Raw genomic sequence first — 20,814 nt, forward strand, 5'->3', positions numbered from 1 at the left:
GGCAGAGAACTCTGGGTCTTGTTGTTTGTTCTTATGAGAACTGGTTGGTTGATTGTCAAAGCTGTGCTCATTCCCAGGATTATGGAAAAGTGTTGGTTATTGAAAAATACACTAAAATGGAATATGTTTTTTTTTTGTTCAAATGACATTAGAATAGAAACGATGCATGATCGATTTGTGCAGGGTAACCAGGAGCGGCATTATAAAACTTGACCTTCAGACCAATTCCAGAAAAATTGCTAGGAGAAGGACCCACAGGCATTCATAGGCCTTAACATTGTCAAGATGACACTATGCAGGCCAGAGGGAAGGCCAATGTTTCTTAGGTTAGAAAATTCAGGTTCTTTGTGGCAGAGACTGCCTTGTGTTCACAAGGCATTGAAAAATTTTATCTGTGATATTTTACTCACAGGCATAGGGTTGCCAATGGTGGGGGTGTATACCAGAAGACAGAATGGGGGCAGGCTAGGTATCATGTCCTTTGGAACTGGAGTCTCAGTCATTAGCGAACTGACATCTATGGGTTTTGGGATCTGACCTTAGGTCCTTTGATAGAGCAATAAGCACTTGTAATGACACCTACCACCTTTCTAGTCCTAATGACTATTTCATATATTAACTATCTGTATAAATATTTTTCCCATTATTATATTTCTTAATTTGTGTATTTGGGTTTCTCCCTTTCCTTCCTCAAAACTGTTTGTTGTATATTATATTAATTAGAACATAATAAAATGGGTCGTTTACTTACTCATTAATTGACTGCCTTTCCATTATTAGTTGTTAATTTTCATTTGTACTTGTATTAATTCTTGTATTTTATTTTGAGGTCATTTTCCAGTCTATAAATTAGTCCTTATATTTATAGATCAATTGCTAGCACTTTCAAAAGTTCTGGAATTTCATTGTCTGTTAATCCCCTTCTACTCAAGAGTTGTTTAATGGTATATATGTGTTGCTGTTAATTTCCAATGATATGACATCACAAGCTGACAATATTCACCAATGCTGTGTGCACCTGTGTGACCCACATTTGTGCAATCCATATTTTTTGAATAAAACATTAACATTTCAGAATCTACCACATCCTTTACAATTTTTCTCTTCTTTTCAATCTTTGATTGTTTTGACACAGAATGTTGCTACCTTAGGCACTCTGACTATGCATTTGAAATGAGAATGTATTCTGCTGTTAAGGGAGCTGTTCCTTTACTGTCAATGAGGTCAAGTTGATTGACAGTGGTGGTTAAGTCATCTATATCGTTCCTAATTTTCTCTCTAATCTGTGAGCTAGTGATAGGAGCTGAATCTCCAACTGTAATTGCACCTACACCTCCTCAGTTCCATCAGTTTCTGCCTCATCTGTGACTCTTTGTAGTCAGATGTGCATATGGTTAGTGTACTGGTGTACATTGTTGCCTGAAATTAACATAGCTACCTGTGATGATTAAATTTAATTGCCAACTTGATGTACTCTAGAATGACCTGGGAGGAGATTACCAATGGAGACTTTCCACATTGTCTTGTCTTGTTGGCAGGTCGATGGGGATGGTCTTAAGCTCGTTGATGTGGGAGGCCTCAGTCCAAAGCTGGAAGCACGGTTCCCTTAGCAAGAGGTCTTAAGAACTCTATGAGTGGAAAGATTGAGCTGAGGACAACTAAGTAAGAGAGTATGTATGCCTTCATTCTCTCTGATCTTGACTGAGGCTATGATGACCAGTTGTTAAAGTTCCCATTACTGTGACATCCCAAGCTATAGTATGGGATTATGAGCTGAAGTAAATCATGTCTAGGTAGTTTGTCATAGCAACAGAAATAAGACTGGAATACTGGGCTATATTTATTTTCACTTGCCTTATAATAGTTCATTTTTCTATGCTCCTTTTCATTTGTTTATGTTTTTATGTTTAAGATTTCTTGTAATCAACATATCGTTTGATTTCATTGTTTTAAAAATCTACTCTGATGATCTCTATCCGTTGAGGATATCCTTATAAGACTGAAAGATATCACCCTAATGTTTGGTACATTTGTTCTGGTTTTTCTTCACTTTTTTCAGCTTTTTCGGATTTAGTTGAACATTTTGTATCAATCCTCTTTTGTCTCATCCACTGACTTATTTATCCTACTTTATATGTACATATATTTTAGTGACTGCTCAGGGTATACAACGCATGCAAACTAACTTTAAGCCTTTGCATGTGTCACTAGAGTTCCTTCCAGCAGTGCGCTCTGCTCTCTCCCTTGGGGTGTGCTGCTATGTCTCACAGTCTATACACTAGATTCTTGCTTTAGATAAATCAAGAAGAGAAAAAATAGGATTATTTTTTGCTAGTATTTATTCTTTTTTTGTTGTTGTTGTTTTTTCGAGACAGGGTTTCTCTGTGGCTTTGGAACCTGTCCTGGAACTAGCTCTGTAGACCAGGCTGGTCTCGAACTCACAGAGATCCACCTGCCTCTGCCTCCCGAGTGCTGGGATTAAAGGCGTGCGCCACCATCATCTACAGATCCATTTTTTAACCTATATCATTTCTTTCTGCATGAAATATTTATTCAGTATTTCTCATAAGCTCAGATCTGCTGGCAATCAACTCACTTGTTTGAGAATTTGTCTTGACTTTGATGGATGTTTTCTTTCTCTCCCCCTTTTTTTACAGGTGATGTAATTTTTAAAACATTTGTTATTTTTAAAATTTTTAGTTCTTGAGATTTTAATATATAACTGCATCATTTATTCCTTCCCTTTCCTTCTCCCAAATCCTCCCATATACTCCTCCTTGCCCTCTAACAAATTTATGGCCTTTTTTGTTAGTTGCTATTTCATGCACATATGTTTATGTATACAAATGTAACCTGCTCGGTCTATTATGTTACTTGTATGTGTGTGCAAATGTGTGTATATTTATGTTTCTTGTGCTTTTTCTTTGATTTTTCTTTGTTTGATTGTTTGTTTTCTCTTATTAAGGTTACTGGTTTTATTTTACCTTATCTTTTTTCTCTTTCTCTCATTTTTAGATGCTTGATTGTTTCCTAAGAAAAGAACGAGAATGTGTATAGATTTAGATAGATGGGGAAGTAGGAACAATCTGGTAGGAGCTGGGGAAGTGGAAGGCATATACAGCATGAAAAAAAAATCTATTCTCAACTAGAAAAAAGAAAGGAAAAGAGAAAATCGTTTTGTCCTTGGTCATTTCCTCATATACCTTACAATACATATATCTTGGCACCATATTCATTCATTCTTGGAAATATAGCTTCTGGCAGATTATACGAATCCCAAAGGGCTGCTGTGATGGGTATCACCTCTCCATCTCTTCTAGTATCCTCAGTGTCTTAGTTGCATCCCATGAATACCTCAACTAGCTGGAGTCTAGCATATGTAATGCTGCATGGCTTTGGAGGTCAGATCATAACAAGGTCTTGTGCTCCTAGGTGCCTGAGACATTTGCTCCTGTGACACATTGCCATGCTATAAGGATGCTCACATTAGCCTGTAGAAAGATCATTTGGCAAGGAAAGGGATGGCTGCTCTCCTAAACAGCCTGGCGAAAGCAGCACCCATAGCCAACTCTGACCACCAGTCATGAGAGAAGACACTTCCTAGTGGTTCTGCCTGATGTGGGATTCCCCTCTGTATGCTGTGAATATGTTTTATTACCATTGGTTAATAAAGAAGATATTTTGACCTATGGTATGGCAGAATAAAACCAGGAGGGAAATCTAAACAGAGATAGAGAGTAGGCAGACTCAGAGAGACACCATGAAGATGCCAAAGGAGAAGGATGCCAGAACCTTACTGGTAAGTCACAGCCTTGTAGAGACACAGATGAATAGAAATAAGTTAATTTAAGATGTAAGAGCTAGTTAGGAATATACCTAAGTCATTGGCCAAACAGTGTTGTGATGAATATAGTTTCTGTGTGATTATTCAGATCTGGGCAGCCAGAAAATGAATATGCAGACTCAATTTATATCTGTCCATCTGAGGTTCTAGATTTCACTGAGCAGAAATAATCCCATGTCACAGTGATCATTGAACTCCTTGGCCACACAGAAACATGAACCTAATGATGGTGTTGCCTCATTCCAAAAGGTATAGGAGTTTTGCAGCACCCAGGTCCTACATAACATTTTGAGTTTTAGGAAAACAGGGAGCAGGTTATATACATAACCTTTCTCCAAAAATCAACAAGAGCTATGCAGAGAGGTCAAAGTTTGATACAAGTTTACCCTGCCATAGACCTCACTTTCTCCTGTAGTGTTAAGGAAGCTCCTGCCTGAGTCAGGATTTCTAACCACTCAGCAGTTAGTGTACTTCTGAGTCTATATGAAGGTTCTGGGGCCTGTGTTCTGATAGAGAACCTTGATAGAACCTTGCCTTATTCAGGCTTTGAACCCAGAAGGCTTAGTTTCATCCTGTATGTAAGTTACTTTTCTTGTTGCTTTGACCAAATACCTGACAAGAGCAAAGGAGAGAAGAGTTACTTGGACTGATTATTTCAAGAGTAAAGCCATAGAGTCTTGGAAGAGATGGTAGAGCAGAAAACACATCATAGGGGCAAGAAAGCACAGACAATGAGAACACAGAAAGACCCCAGAAGAGAGAAAGTTCTCAAGGCTAAGCCCAAGTTAGCTATTTCCTCTAAGTCCTAAGTTTTACCCACATCTTACCTATTAACAATGCCATCATACTATGAATCTATCAAGGAGCTAATCCATTCATTAGATCAAAGCCTTCAAGATCTAATCAACTCTGGAAAGACCTGACAAGCACACCCAGGAGCATTCTTTACTAATTCTTCTGGGCATATTTTATGCAATCAATTTGACAGTCAAGATTAACTACCATAAGCTTCTTTGATGCTCTCAACTGGAAAATACTGAGCTATGATTTTACACATGAATGTTCAGCTGGGTCATACCATCTGGGGCCTGGATACTGCATGTTCTTGTCACTATTGGAAAAAAAAAAACCTCTTTTATCAGTGGAGTCTCACAGAATAACGTACTATAGTTCGTAAGGGTTATACTATTAGCTTATTCTGTGTTCTGTTGTGTATCTCAGAATAGCTGAGAGCAAGCGACTTATAAAGAGAAGGAAATGCGGCTCTCAGTTTGGGAGGTTGGGAACTTGGAGAACAAGGGATGGCATATGCTCAGCATCTGGCTAGGACCTTCTGCTGCATTATAACATGTCCAAAGGCATCACATGGTGCTAGAACAAATATGCATTTCAGGTTTCTCTTCTTAGAAAACCACCAACACCACCAAGGGACCACTTCTACTGACCTTATCTAATTAACAGCACTAATCCCTTCTCAAAGGACCAACCTCCAAATACTATTAACACGTGACTGGAGATTAAGTTCTCAATGCAAGAACGGTGGAGAGATACATTCAAATTACAGCAGCTGTTCATGACAACATCGGTTGTATTTAACAATGTAAAAAATAAGCACAGTGTTTGGATAAGGTATATGTGTGATCATGTGTGGAGTGCACCAAATGCCTGATCTGGTTGGTGTCACACTAGCTTGTTCCATGGGAATCACCTAAGAACAAATGTGTGTGTGTGTGTGTGTGTGTGTGTGTGTGTGTGTGTGTGTTGTGTGGTGATGGGGAAAGCTGGGGGGAGGGAAGGCTTTTCTTCTATTTTCTGGCTCCATAGCCCTACTTTGCTTTGCACTTGGGAAGTCTCAATGCTCCCACTACCCTTTTCTCATTGCAATAAGAAGAATCCTTGAAAGAAATGAAATTTTGTGACTGACAACTCTTGCTGACCAGTGCCCTGTTCCTCTGTTCCACATCCTCCAGACTGGCCCCCTAGGCAAGTTCTGCTTGAGATCTAGTATAAGCATCTACTTCTGTCCTGTTTCTGTTATGACATCTTAAACGCAGGTGAATTTAGGGAGATTTGATTAGTGCCTTCCAAGTGACTTCCTGCTCCATGTCTGAGAACAGTCTAGAAAGGAGAGACTAAGCTATGGCAGGAGTGACAGCTGGGTGGCTGTGCACTAAGGGTTGCTCAGATAAGGACATGTGGCCCCAGCACTGGCCAGATCTTTCTTTCACACTCTGATGGAAGAATCCCTGAGACCTTCACGGTCAAGAGTGGCTGCAGGTTCTACTTAGTCACATGGCCAGAGTGGATCCAGACTAATTTTCCTATTACTAAAGCAGATGAGCCCCACACCACAGCCTTCCCCCAAGCATTTCAGCAAGCTTCAAACTAAAGAACCTCACCCCTGCCATCCGGGCCTGGGAATACACTCACCTCCCATTTGCTCCCCAAACCTCCATCTCCTCATCAGAGAATCAGAGGGTTCACAGAGGCCACAGCTGGGTGAAAACAAGTGGTTTTTCATTCCTTCACATATCGGATGACATTTCTTGTTTGTTTTCTTGTTGTTGCTGTAATTGAGGAAACTCATCATAGAAATTGGCCTGGAAACAGGAGTTAAAAAACTGAAGGAGCATAAGAGGGCTAGGAGGAGAGGAAAGAGGAAAGGGAGGAGGGGCAATGGAGCAAGAGGAGGGGAAGAAAGGAGAAGGAAATCAAGGAAGAGGAGAGGCAGCTGCCAGCATCAAGGTGAGAAGAGTGAGACAGAAAATGAAAGACTCTGCCAGTAAGAAGAAGGGGTCACAGTGGCTATTTCTGGTGTGTAAAGCATTCCTTTAGCGTGGTTATGCGGAGGGCATTTGCGCTGTGACCTGCGGGAAGAAGTGATTTAATACGAACAGCCTTCCTTTAGCTTCAGAAGGGGAGGATCACATGTGAAGGTGGTGAAGACATTGCTGAGGGGTGCTTTCTTCTCTTGGGGAGCTTTGTGAATAGGCTGAAGAATAAGCCAAAGAGCAATGTGGGAGTCTACTGCCAACTACAGGAGAGCAGTATGAGGCCACAGCATCGCAACTCTACTGTCCTATATAGCCTTGGTACTATCCCACGATACTGCAGGCATACTGTCTTGAGCACCCCTTCAGTGATCCATTTTGGGGGGCAATCACCTTACACCCTCCCTCATTAGTCTTCCCTTAAGTCCTCCTTTGTGAGTTCCCTCAGGCTCTCTATCCTGGAGAATGCTTTTAAACCTTCTGTTCTGCGGCGTTCCTCCATCCCTCAAGCCCCCAACCCCCCATCCTGGCAGTGTCTTAAAACCTCCACCATCAGGCGCTTTTCAGGCCCACCCCCATGAAGTACACCTCATGTCTTTCATCACAGGGATACTCTCAGACCTGCCATCCTGGGGCACCCCTCACATTTGTCATCTTCGGGCACTGCCCGGATCCTTCATCTGGACCGCCTCCTCAATCCTCCTAGGTATTTCTTTCTGGGACCTTTCTCAGACCCACCATCCTGGGGTACTTCCCAGACCTTCCATCTTTGGACATCCTTTAGGGCCCCCATCACTGGGCATCTTCCAGGCCCTCTGTTCTGGAGTATCCTTTAATACCTCTATTATGGGAATTGATGCATGATTAATAAAAACTCAGAGAGAGAAAATGGGGTTTTATCTGAAGATCTGAAAAGCAAAGCAGCTAGCCACTGGCTCTTACTTCCTCAGTCTGAAATGGTGAACTTGCCTCTAGGAATCTCAGAATGAGACTGTGTCTGGGAGCTGTCTCCTCCCATTTTATAATCCTCTCTAGTTCTGGGATTAAAGGCACGCACTACTACCGCCATAGCTTTTCTATGGAAAGCTAGTGTGGTTACTGAGATTAAAGGTGTGTGTTATTGCTGCCTGGTTTATAAGGCTGGACAGTGTGGCTATTTTACTTTTCTGATCCTCAGGCGAATTTTATTTATTAAAATACAAGTGAAATGACACTACAGGGAGTCACGTATGTTTTTTTTTTTTTTTTTCCTAGGCTTGGAGTATCTTGAAGAAGGAGGCATCCAGGTCCAAGCTGAAGCTAGGCATTGCCTATGACCCCAGTAAATATCCACTCCTAAGACACCAGCGCCGCTGTCCTGCCAAAGACGGTGTAAGGGCTATTCTTGGTTGTCAACTTGACTACACCTGGGATTAACTAAATCCCCAAACTGGAGGAGCACAGCTGTGAGGTATTTTTGTTTAATTTGTGGGGAGATCCACTTCTAATCTGGACCTCTGAAGTGGGAAGACACCTTTAAAGCAGATATTTAGAGGTGAGAAGACCCACCTCTAATCTGGGCCACACCTTCTGAAGGAAGTCTAAATAAGCATATGGAGAAAGGGAGTTTTCGCTCTTTGACTGATTGCTTTTGCCTTACTAGCAAGTTCGATCCTTAATTGGCATTAGAGACTACTTCTTCAGGATTCTGGCAAATAGTGAAGACCAGCTGAGACATCCAGGATCATGAACTGAGCAACTACTGGGTTCTTAGACCTGCCATTCATAGGCAGCCATTGCTGGATTAGCTGGACTATAGCCTATATATCATTCTAATAAATCCTCTTTGTCTGTCTGTATGTATGTATCTATCATTTATCTATATTTATATCTATATGGACAGGACCTGTGGAGGACCTAGAACCGGGAAGCTATAAACTCCCAGGCCCATGAGGCAGATGCAGTGGGTATAGCATGAAGTTCTCACACTCCCATATCCCTTCAAAGTCCCACTGACCACATGGAGATGTCCAGCAATTACAGAAAAGTGAGTGCTCTTATGGCAGGGAGTACTGGGGTAAAGGAGTGGAGGACAGGGCAGAACCTAAGGGAAAAAGCCCTCGAGTATTGGTTACTTTTGCCATTGCTGACGCAAAGTACCCGACAGTGATCGCTTAAGGAAGGAAGGCTCTGTGGTAGCTCACTGTTTAAAAAGGGAGCCGTCTACTATGGCTGGGAAAGCAGAGAGTTGGGTAGTAGGTGACTGGCCCTGCCTGGTTCATCTGTTTGCAGTCCGGGAAGCACAGGGTAGATAAAGAGTAGGGCTTTGCCTTAAAGCCTCCAGCTCCCTTCACCAGCACATAGTACATGACATACCTTCCCTAAAGAAATCCTCTCTCCTAAAGGCTCTATAGTCTTCCAAAACCAGCACTTACACCTGGAAGTCAAGTGTTCAAACACATGAACTTACACGGGCATTTCACATTCAAATACAGCATGTGGGCTGGCTCCAGGTCACAACACACCTCACTGCCTTGTGGCTTCAGACATCACTCTCAGTTTAATCTGTGATATTAGAATAATACTTCTGGGTTCACCAAACAACTTTAGGGCAGGAGAAATATAAACGTACATCACATTAGCAAGGCAGGCCATGGTGATGTAGAAAAGTCATGTGGACCAACTACAGGGAGGGAGGTTAAAATCCCAGCGAGGAAAGTGCCTAAGCGTCTTCAGGTATGAGAAGCTGTAAAGATTTTGATAAATGTGTGTAAATCAGCTATTCCTTTCAACGTGAGGTTTTCAGTTATTAAAGCAAGCCTCTCGGAGAACCCCTTGACATATAAGCTAATTGCAAAGGAGCAGAAGCACTTGAAAGCAATAATGTTATACCAAAATATTTGACAACTCAGGACTTTTCCCCACTCTTGATCCCAACTAGGAGGTATTATTAAACTCAGTTCATCTAATTCCCCAACCCACCAACTGCATTAATTTACACACGATAAATATTTTAAATATACTTTGAGCATCTACACAGGCAAATCAGGATTTCCATTTTGACAGCAAGGTGGTAATGATTAAGGCTTTAGTCAGATTTATCTTATGAGCACTTTTCAAGAGGATGGAAGCTAGAATCCATTTCTCCTATATAATTGACCATTCATTTAAATCTTCTGACTGAATTATTCTAGTGTTAGCTTCTGGTGTCAGACTACATTTCCTCAAATTCTTCTAATTGGCTTCCTGAAATTGTCTTTACAACTTACATGAGCAGAAAATTTGAATAAAGAGGCTTTTAACAAGTTAGTCCCTCCTGATTTCAAGATTTTCTTATTTTTATTTAATGTATATGAGTGTCTCTCTGTCTGTATGTATGTATGTTTATGTATATGTGTATACTCTGTATGTGCAAGACCCACAGAGGTCATATGGGATCCCCTAGAGACTCAGTTACTTTGTAGGGAATTCCTTCCTTTCTCTTCTCAGTTGTGAGGAAGGACTTCCGAACTATAGATTAATGTGGCACTTGGTACCTGTAAGTGTGGCTAAGGCACCACTCAGTACCCACATGACACACTAATGTTCCTGAGTGTCCACTCTGCTGTCTCCATCAGGGCCTTCCTCAGATCTCAGGTTGCTGAGAGGTGAACTCCACTTGCTGCTTAGGCTGAAGAACAATTACCCTTCTGGGCTGGATTTGAGAAAGAATATGTCTAAGGTAAGCTATATTCAGAAACGTGTCTGAGGTGGTTCTGTTGAAGCCTGTCCCCCAGCTTTCCAATTCTGTTTAGTTACTGAGGAATAAAATTAATTCTTCCTCAGGTTAATGAAAGGTTGTGCCAAGTCTGCTTTTAGCCTTCTTGCCAAAGTCGGCTATTAGACTTTGGGCTTGGGATGCAGTATGCCATGGAAAACGAGGGTAGAATTATTTCCTCCCCTGCTTCAAAACAGGGTGGCTTGGATGTCTGGGTGGGTGGGGACCACCACAATATTCTCAACTGGACATTACTACATTGAGAAGTCCTTTCTGAAAGTTGAGGACATAATCCCCCTTCCAATCCACATCAGAACACTCCCCTCTACTAAAAAAGGGGACTGTTTGTTGTGAAATACGCAGACTGCTGTGTGGCCTGCATGTCCCCAAGTTTGGGATAAGAAATAACAAAGAGTTTTAATATTTAAAAAAAATCCTATTCACTTACCCAAGTATGTGTGAGTGAGCATAGCATTTGTGTAGAGGTCAGAGAACAACTAGAATTTGGATCTAGATGGAGCTTTAAAAATTACAGTATGCATTTGTTTTGTCATTGTGTGTAGGAGGGAGGGTTAGAACAGACTGGCCAGTCTCAGGAAAGCCTCTGATGTGAGTGTGGAGAGAAGCCAAACTGTCTGCATTTAACAGAGCGTGGCCTGTAGGATTTGTGATAAGTTAAGTCTTGTTCATCAGGATGCCGTTTTCTTGCTTGCCATGACGTGGTTATGTCACTGTTGGCAGCTGTGTAGTGAACAGGACACAGGAAGAAAAAACTCTTGTTACCACATGGCAATTCAAGCCAGAAGCAACGGCTGTGTGAAATCTGTATTTTATTCCAGAACACCTGAATGACAGGTTGTTCAACCTTTGGGATCATGTTGATGCTGACAGGAAGATGGGTCTTGTGAGAATCTCTGTGATTCCTGAGCCCGTAGCTGCTCCACACAATGAAGCTGGTACCTTGAGGGGAATAAGGCAAAAGAGCCAGGTTACTTCAAGGGACCACCGGGGTCACGGCCTGTACCGTAAACTGAGTTGTTGTCCCCTGAAGACTCAGGTGGTAAGGGCTTAGTTCTCACTGGTGCTTCTGAAAGTGCTAGAACCTTTAAGAGCTGGGGCCTAGGGGTATGCCCCGGAAGGAGGTAGGAGACCCAGCGCCTTCGTCTTTGTGTGTCTTTTGCATCTTACTGTTGTGTGACACAGTTCCTGGGGAGATGTGAGCAAATACATCATCCTAGGTAGGAAACCGAGGTCAGACCAAAACATGAACACCACCAGTCTAACTTGGTGAAGCAATGAGCTTTGCTGGAGCTACTCCTAGGGATGTGGGTGAGGGGTTACTTACAGGGAAAGAAATGACTCAAAGACAGCTGCACCACCAAAGCCTACCCTAGTATGAGACAGATCACAAGAGCTGGAACTCTGGAGCACACAGCACAGTCTGCCGCCAGCTCAACAGGTTGGAGAATATTCCTTTTCAGTGGCTCAGCTGGTCTGCACCTCTTTAACGAAGCTTGGCTGGCTGTTGTTTCCCATAAGCAGTTGGGCTGGTCTCTGCTCCTTCCATGCTGCTTGATGTGAGCCTCTTCTGAGAAACTCAGCTTGTCTGAGAATAAGTCTCAGCAGCCTTTATTCAAGAAGGAGGGGCTTAGTGAGTCTGGTCGGTTTCGGGGACTTCTTGAAGCTATTTTGAGTTGTCCGCTTCCTGTCTTAATGGGCATCCTGTAGGATGGGGTGTGTCACTTTCCCCCAGGACATCATGTTATTTCACTGCCCTTTTCACATTCTATTTTTAAAAAGTTTCCATCCAAATTGGGAAGTTTTAACGTAGGAGGAAGCAGAAACATAGGAGTTACACAAAATCTGCCACAAGTCCCCCAAAACAACAAGCCAATGGGCCACTGGCTGAAACCTCTGAAACCATGAACCACAGTGACTCTTTCTTTTCTCAGGTTATTATTACCTTGTAATAACCACAAGCTAACGCAGCCTGGCTATGAGGGAGGGGTCAGGGCAGCACCCTGCACAACAGTCATTAGTGACATGGAAGCTGAAGGTGGGAGGGCAGGCAGCAACACAGGGAGGGGCTCTGGGAGAGGTGGGATGAGTTCCAAGTGGGGCTGTGGACTTTAACTAATTAATTTCCTTGAATAAGAGATCAAGAACCTGGAAACGCTAAGCCCAAACACCAGCAACAAAATGGTGTAAAAACCTAGTTGTCAAAAAGGATGTGATTGTAGCCTTTGTGTGCAAGCAGAGGCCTGCACATGTGTGCATATATGCATGCATGTGTGCGTGTGTACACGTGTGAATGGATACGGTTTATTCCTGTGTGTCTGCATGCGTGTGTGTAATCCAGACAACCATTCTTTGCCTGGCTTTTTATGCGGGTGTTGAGGATTCAAACTCAGGTCCCCAGGTTTGCAAGTAACTGCCTGAGTCGTCTCCCCAGCCCTGACCTTAGCTTCAATTCACAGATTTGGAAGTAGTTAAGAGCGCAGGATTTGTGTGATCGCCACTGCTGGCAATCTCTGTATCCGAACTGTACTGCTCTTATCCTCGTCTCTCTGAACAGTCACCTGGCCACGGAGACACATCTGGGCCTCATGAAAGCCTGAAAGCTTCCCTTACCACAAGAAAACGTGGTTTCTGTGGCCTCTTTATCAGTGGCTTACCCATAAAAGGTTCACTTAAGTTCCTGTAAGTTCCTGCCAAAAGTGACGTGTTTGGGCCTCTTTCCTGAGTTTGTTAACTCCTGTGTGTGTGGGGGGAGGGACGGGGGGGGTGTTGAATGTGAGTACCTTCAAGTGTTCCCATTTAAAGCTGGTCCCAGGGAGACAGATCTTCTCTCTAGGGTTGGATTTAGAAGATAACATTGCTAGTGTTTTATATTGCGTATGCATTATTCATGTGGGTTTACCTACTAGAGAGAATATTAATTGGCTAGCATAGCAAAAGAGTGAAATTTCATGACAAAATGGCTTCTGTAAAACCATGTTTGTGAGTCATTGCCTGCAGCAAGATTGGCCAGTCCTGGTGATCACACGAGCTTAGAAGGCAAGACTATCTATTCACAGGTCACGGAATCACAGTCATGTCCCTGGATACAGAAAGAGCCTTGAGACCAGACCTAGGCCACTGGATGTTGGCATGGGAACCCAACCGTTGTGAAGATACTGTGGGGAGGCTGTGACCAACCAGAGCATTCCTGAAAGAAAGTGTGCCCCCAGGCTCTGGCTAAACAGGACTTAGCTCTCTCAGAAAAGGCTAACAATGCTGTCTACAAACCAGCAGCTTCTGGCCTTGCACCATCAGGGTACCAAAATCCTCATCTAGAGGGCTCAGTGTTCAAAGAGACGCAAAAGAGGTGCGTGAGCCACACTGCTGCTGGCGGACCGCTCCACCCTAATTAATAGCGTCAGTGACACCGTCTACCAGAAAGCATCACACACTGGAAGCACACTCCGAGCAAGCCCTAAGCCTAGACAGAAGAACACACAATGGAACACACTGAGATTTCACCTCTGGGTGCCAAAGTGTCCACAGAGCACCAACAGTACGGTGCTTTCAAAATCAGCTCACGTTATTCTCAACTATACACCACTAATCACAAAATCAACACTAATTATCCAGACAAAGCTTTCCCACAACTGAAAAAAAAAAATCCATTCAACACGCCACAGGGGAAAACAGACAGGATTTGTTCACTTATTTATCCAAACAAGTTTTTTTTTTTTGAATCAGTGACTCATCTATAGCATAGATATTCCATGGAAAGAGGTGGAAATCAGGAATCTGATCTGTCTTGACTGTATCAGGTCATTAATATTTATGTGGAATTGTTTAAATTCAGAAGTTGCAAAAATGACTCTTAGATGCTACAATCAGCATATTAAATATTCATATGGGAACACAGATAGAGATAGGGGAGGGGAGAGAGAAGCAGGAAGAAAAGCAGTGAGGGAGAGAGAGGGGGGGGTCGGGAGAGGGCTCACAGCTGATGCCTGTTGAGTTGAATGCAGTCTCTTGACGCAGGTATGACATGTCCACCTGACACACTGTCCCCTCCGCCGGGCTTTTCAATGAAGCAGCCGCGCTGTCCTTGATTCGGCCTGTGTTTACAGGCCACCGCAGCTCCCTCACTGTCCCCTGTGCTCTTGTGTCACTTGCCTGGGGACGCTGAGGTAAGCCAGTCTTTCTATCTGCTCTGTCCTTGTCTGCAGTCTCCTGGTGTGGTCCTGTCTCCTGTTCCCCAACTGTCTCAGTGCTGGGGCACTTTCTCTTCCCATTACAGCAATCTCCTAGCTCTCAGAAGACAATCTCCCCAACTCCCTGCCTGGAGAGCTGTGGCTCTCAGGTGCAAAATTAAAGCTTGAGCTGATGAAATCGGCTAGCGCTTATGGGGTGCACTCAGCCATAGGATCCAATTTACTCTAAACCTAGTGACGCTGAAGAGTAATAAACTCGAGGTCAGAAAAGGCAGACAGCGAAGTGCAAAGGGCATTGCCCCCGAAGACCTGTGACTGTTACGTATACCATCCAGTGTGGGAAGCCCATGGCCTCCAGATTCACGTGATTCTCAAGTTCTAAGCCACAATATTGAACAAAGAAATAAATATTTCTAAGCCTGTCTTTGTGCCCGGGCTTAGAGAGGTCAATCTATACATATGCCTTTTTTTTTTTTCCCCAAGAGAAAGGCAAATAGGCGATAGTTTCTGAAAACAGCCTGTCAGTTTTGGTTTAGATGACGGAAGGGGGGCCAAGGCAAATAATCCTAGTAGTCAAAGGAGCACCATGGAGTGAGGCGAGGTGCTAACAAACCGGGCGGCTGGCTCTCAGCATCCATCTCCAGCAGGGCCGGGCAGTGCCTGACCAGGGTCTCTGCTCTTTTCCCCATGAAAAAAGACACCCTGGGTAAGACAATGTCAGCAAACTATGTTTCTCTCCACTGCTGCTTGATGCTGTGCTTGCAGGGGAATTCCCCCTGGCTTTAAATGCTGTGCCCATTAGGGACAATTCTAGTTTGTCTAGAGGGCTCTCAGGTCCCACCTGTCTTCTTAGCTTGGAGTCAGTCGGCTTTCTACTACATACGGTGTGCCTTCTCAGGTCAGCCTCCTACTTTAATCGCCTCTGTCTTATTTCCAGGAAGGAACTGGAGGGCCAAGGGCTTAGCTCATTTAGGAATAGTTTCACCTGACCGCAACAGCCTACTCCTTCCTGGAGAACAGTTTAGAGAACACACTGGCTCTGCCTCTAAAGCTCATGAGGCCTCGGTGGTGTGAGTGCTGGCTGCCCATTGTGTTTCACTCAGAGCACGGGGTGGCTGGATTGGCTCTTTGCTGTAGCCAGCCCTGCCCAACTATGTCTGACACCCTTAGGTGACACTGTACTTGGATCTCTACATCTGCTACAAACAACTGCATTGAGTGAGCAGGCACAAGGGGCCAGACCTGGCTTGCTGTTTCTCTGTATTACTGAACTTCTTCTTCCTTGGCTTTTGAATGAGAATTACCAGGGAATGCCAAATATCTTACATGATTCAGCCCCAGTAGATGGCACTCGGTTATCCATGCAAATTTAAGCAACACAGCTTAAATTTCAATTAGCACCAAAAGGGATGGGAGTTTGAGCAATAGATAATTGAAATCCATCATGAGGATTCACCAATTCACCAGTCTAAATTCAAATACTGATACTGGAAAAGGAGGATATTATTCATTTGAATAATTTAAAGAGACAGAAATGCAGACTCCTGCTTTGGGTAATGGCAGACTAGTAGTCTTTCAACAGATGGTGTCTAAAAATTTTGTAGAGAAAATAAAAGCTATTTTAGTAAGCATCAAAGAAATAAGATGAATGGTTATAAGACCAAGATTAAGGAGAGGCCAGGAAACTAGAAGAATGATCAAAACGTGTGGGAACACTGTTGTGTCATCCATAGAGGTGCTCAGGAAGGTGTTTTCGCTACTTTGTGGGACAGGAGAGAAACAAGTTTAAGTCTAGAAGGCGCCAAAAATGGTGACCTTGGAAAATCAGTCACTGCCCTGAGACAGAGGACCAGAGAGCTAAGCAGCGGGAGGTCAAGGGAACTGACCCTTGCTAGGAAAAGTCCGTAAAGTACTTGCTCATTGTGATCAAGAAACTGATCAAGAAGAAAAGGCTCGGAAATGTGGGAAGGGGAGTGGAACATAGAAAAAGCCTAGCTGGTCTGAGGAAGCCGAATCCGAACTCTTAAAACTCGTCATCAGACAAACCCAAGGTTATCACTCTGGGGATGGTTTGGCAGAAGTTGAGACATGGAAGAGGGAGTTATTGACTAGAATTCCACACCAGGGGCTCACACCTGCAGGGATCAAAGTGACAACAGGGTATTTCCAAAGACACAGAACTGAGAGGATTTACCACCATCAGATTCACTAGAATGGAAACCCCAAAAGTCACATGTTAAGCAGGCAGGGCAGTAGCTCTATCAAGTGGAGGGTCAAAGATGCTGTGAGGATGAGGACCAAGTCAACCGGAAGATGAGGCCCAAGCAAACAAGGGCCTGTGGGATCAAACAGTAGCATTACTGCCTTCAGGAAGCATTTGCGTCTTTCTGTTTACCCATCCATTCATATATCTGTCTATTTAGAGCCTAAAAAGAAGACAGGAGCAGCCTAAACTCATATCTTAAAAGAGATTAGTGAAATTGACGATCTATACGGAACTGACAAAAGTCAGTTTCAAATGCCTTATCAACCTATCATTCTTCCCAGGGGCAAATCAGCTTTTCTTCTCATGTTAAAAAAACTGACGGATGAGGCACTTCCTCCAAGACTCCCACTCCCAGTCCCGGTGTTCTAATAACCACACATGTCCAGTCACAGGCAAAAGCACAGGCACAAGTGGCATTATCTGACAGATGCTCTATGAGAAGCTTAAAAGCACAGTTACCAAAACTAATGTGAGAAGAAAAAAAAATCCAACCAGCCTTATCAGCATTAAAAAATTAAACCATTAATTTAAAGTCCTCCTGACAACAAAGCCCCTTCCTAGACACAGAAGCTCCTACCCCTGAACTTCACCTACCGTTAAAATAGTCAATGATTTGTTTCAAACCAAGCCGCAGAGAACAAATGAAGAAGGAACTCTGCAAGCAGCATACCAATGGCACCAAAACTCAATGAAGAAATTACAAGAGGTAATGAGGCAAAGAGAAGCTCAACAATTCTGCAGGGAGTGTTCTACAAACGCAAGGGAGCTCAATGCTTTCTAACAGCCCGTAAGCTTGCCACATCGGCACAGGAAAGAAGAGCACTCATAGATTATTTGTCATTGGTCCAAAATGTTTAGGTACCCGAAACCCATCCATGACTTAAAGACAAAGTGCCTAGAGATCTTCCTTAACAATGAAATGGTGGCAATTTCCCCTTAGAGATGAAGGAACCAAAGAATGCTGTGGAGATCCCACAGGCTTTTGTGAGTACAGTAATGGGTAGGTAAGAATTAACATAGTAAAAATGGCAATCCTACCAAAAGAAATCTATAGATTCAATGCAATCCCTATTAATTAACATTAAATATTACCCTATTTTTTATTCATAACAAACTGTAAAAGCCACAGCTCTGTCCATATTCAACCACATCCAACTGCTGTTTCTCATGTATGTGTGCATCCTTTTAACTGTAGTGTGATAGACCTGCAGAAAGTGCACGAATCATAGGCGTGGGTAGAGCTCCAGGAGTTTTCAGTGTGTTGCCAACAAGAGATCAAGAACTAGAATGCCCCAGCACCCACGGCGCCTTCCTGGGTGCCTGCCCAGGGCCTACTGTTCTGTTTTCTGTGGCATGGTTCCCTGAGCATGGAAGGGTTCTGTCTCACACCCTCTCGAGTCTACTCCTCAGACTGCCCCTCCCTCCAGTCCCTGAGGACTTTCCCACCCACCTCCTGACTGCTCCCTCTGATGCTTAAGGTTCAGTTCTTGGCTTTAGTCTTGGCTCACATTTGTACCCAATCTTTCCCCTGAACCCCAAACCACACATCCAATCTACCTGCTCTGTGTGTGCCTTTCTTCTGTGCCGACACACTTGCTGAAGCCAAGCCAAGCCCCCATCCTGCTCCTTTTACATGCATGCCTTCCTGGGGCATAATGTCCCATCTCCAGGGACTCCATCTCTGTCTCTTCAAGTCACAATGCAAACTCAGAGGTCATTCTTCCAGAAGACATTCCAGCCTCTCTACTTTAAAACCCCTGGTAGCAGGAGTGGTCCAGCCCCACTGGCTTTCTTCTGGATTATGATGGCACCTTTAACTCTGGGACTCTGCTGCCAGCTGCCTTCTGCTGTAAAACCACATGGCTCCTCAGACCCAAATCAGAGTCTAGCTCATTTTGACAGATAAAGGTCTTTGGGTCTACCTACACAGCCATACCTGTTTCTCCGTCCTGGTTTCCATCTCTCACCCACAGTAGTCTCCTGGCTTCAGTCATACCAGGTCATTCTTCACGTGTGCCAGACTGGTTCCCATCACAGAGCCAACACTGGTTGTCTCTGCCAGGAAGGATATTTCTCAAGAGCACCTCTTGGCTTAGGCCTATGGCTTTGTCATGAACTGTCACCTCCTTGGCAGCCCTTTCTGTGACCACACCTTTAAATTTTATCTCCCATATCTGTTTGCAGTGTTATCTTTCTCCTGCATAATCTTCTGGTTTTATTCTTGTTTTTCTCTGCCTGACTTCACTGGAATGCCAACTCTATGAAGGGGGAGTTTGACCCATCTTGTTTACCACAGCACCCTGGATCAGGGCTGACACAGTCGTGTGTTCAATAGATGTAGGCTCCTGAGTACATCCCAAGGAGATGCTGACCAGCTCTGCAGGACCCCTGTCCCTCTAGATGAAGGTCCTCTTTCCCCTTCATTTTCCTGGTTCCCTTAGCTGTCATTATTCATAAAATTCCTAAATTCGTAAAATTCCATCTCCCATTTAATTATTGCTGTAATATTGCCATTAGTAAAGGAAATGAAATGAAATCAAGGGCATAATGAATGTCTCAAAGAGAACACTCCACTAGTCACCTTGCACACGCGACCTCAGGGCCTGTGGCGCAGATCCAGACCCAAGGCCTCTGGGGAGTGTGTCCAGCTGCAGCTTCAGGTCACCATCTGTTCCAAGGCACAGTGCCGGGCCACAAAGTCAAACACGACCATGTTTCCCCTGGGATCCCCGTGCCACACATTCTTCAAGTGGGCTGCAGGGGCAGAGGACCGAGGAGGGAGCCCCGTGATCCTGGATGTGTTTGTGTGTGGATAAAGGGGTTCTGGGGCAGCAGATTCTGTCTTAAGAGATAGAAGTACCAGCGCTTTGCCTCCTGCGCCCCCATACTTGCCACCTTTATGAGATATGGAAGTTGTTTTAATCCTTGAAACTTTTTCCATTTCGATGGAGATATTAATTTTTCACTTTTAGACTTATTGGAGGGATTAAAGAAGATAAGCGTGGGCATTAACTAGCTTACAACAGTTGCTCAGCAAACTGAGATTTATTTCTACCCTTAGTATCGTTTGGAAACACCAGCTTCTCACTTAATCTGCAGTTCACGCCTTTCTCTGTGAGCTGGTTTACTGAGCTGGCTCTCATAAGGGGCAGATGACACCATGAAAATGAAGTGGGCCGCAGCCTTCACTTGCCGGCTGCCACTCTGCATCTATACCAAGTCCTTTGTTACAGCCCAGGGCACAATGTTGCCTGGCAGGTTTCTTGCCAGATTCTCTATCCTCGACCACTCTCCCCCAGTTTGCACGCTACCTCTCTGAGTCCAGGCTCAGCCACAGTAAGATATAGGTGATCCCAGTCCTCATGAGGCCACTCGGGTAGACAGCAGTCTACCTGAGCTCACTGAGTGGACGGCTCACACTGAGAGCTTAAGAAATCAGCCAGCAAGCTTGTCAAAATGGAGGTTCCCAGCTCTCACAACAGAGGAGCAGGTCTGTGCTGGGGAGGGAAAGTGTGGTCCCAAAGCATTCTCTTCCCAGAGGGATCAGTGCTTTAGCAGGGATGCAGGGTGGCATGTGGTCTCTGGCGCACAGTGAGTGGCCTGTGGCCATTACTCCTGCTGTCTGTCATACAGTTAGTCTGATCTCACAACTTTAGGAATCCTGGCTGCTGTCTGTAGCCACCTGCCTGCAGATCCACAGTGCTTGGACACCTGTGGGGCCCAGCAGGGCACCATTGTGCTTTCTGTCCTAGCTCCATCTGGGAAATCTTGGGTGTGGCAATTATTTTGATGACATGCTATGGACCAGGAAACAGGAATGGAGGGGTTGCGCATATGCAAGGATCTCAGATCTGTCTTAGAAAAAGACGGAACCCCAAAAGCCCAAGTTTATAAGCCCAGAACAGCGATTCAATCTTCTCACCACGGACTGATTTAATCAGCCTCCCCTGCTTTGCTTTCCCAGAATGGCCATGTGTATTTCTGTCACC

The 20,814-nt window shown here is 44.1% G+C and overlaps 1 protein-coding gene across 3 annotated transcripts in view; it reads right to left on the reverse strand.

Annotated features, from left to right (window-relative positions):
* Positions 1-11,172: 11,172 nt before the first annotated feature.
* Positions 11,173-20,814, reverse strand: part of Syndig1 (synapse differentiation inducing 1) — a 102,104-nt gene continuing 92,462 nt past the window's right edge. For all 3 annotated transcript variants that reach the window (XM_050131460.1, XM_050131461.1, XM_050131462.1), the window contains exon 4: positions 11,173-11,311. In XM_050131460.1, coding sequence (XP_049987417.1) covers positions 11,225-11,311 — 87 coding nt within the window. In that variant the 3' untranslated portion in view covers positions 11,173-11,224. The remainder of the gene's footprint in view (positions 11,312-20,814) is intronic.

This window comes from Alexandromys fortis, unplaced genomic scaffold, assembly GCF_014885135.2.
Source record: "Alexandromys fortis isolate MF-2015 unplaced genomic scaffold, M_Fortis_MF-2015_v1.1 scaffold_383, whole genome shotgun sequence".
Classification (NCBI taxonomy): Eukaryota; Metazoa; Chordata; class Mammalia; order Rodentia; family Cricetidae; genus Alexandromys; species Alexandromys fortis.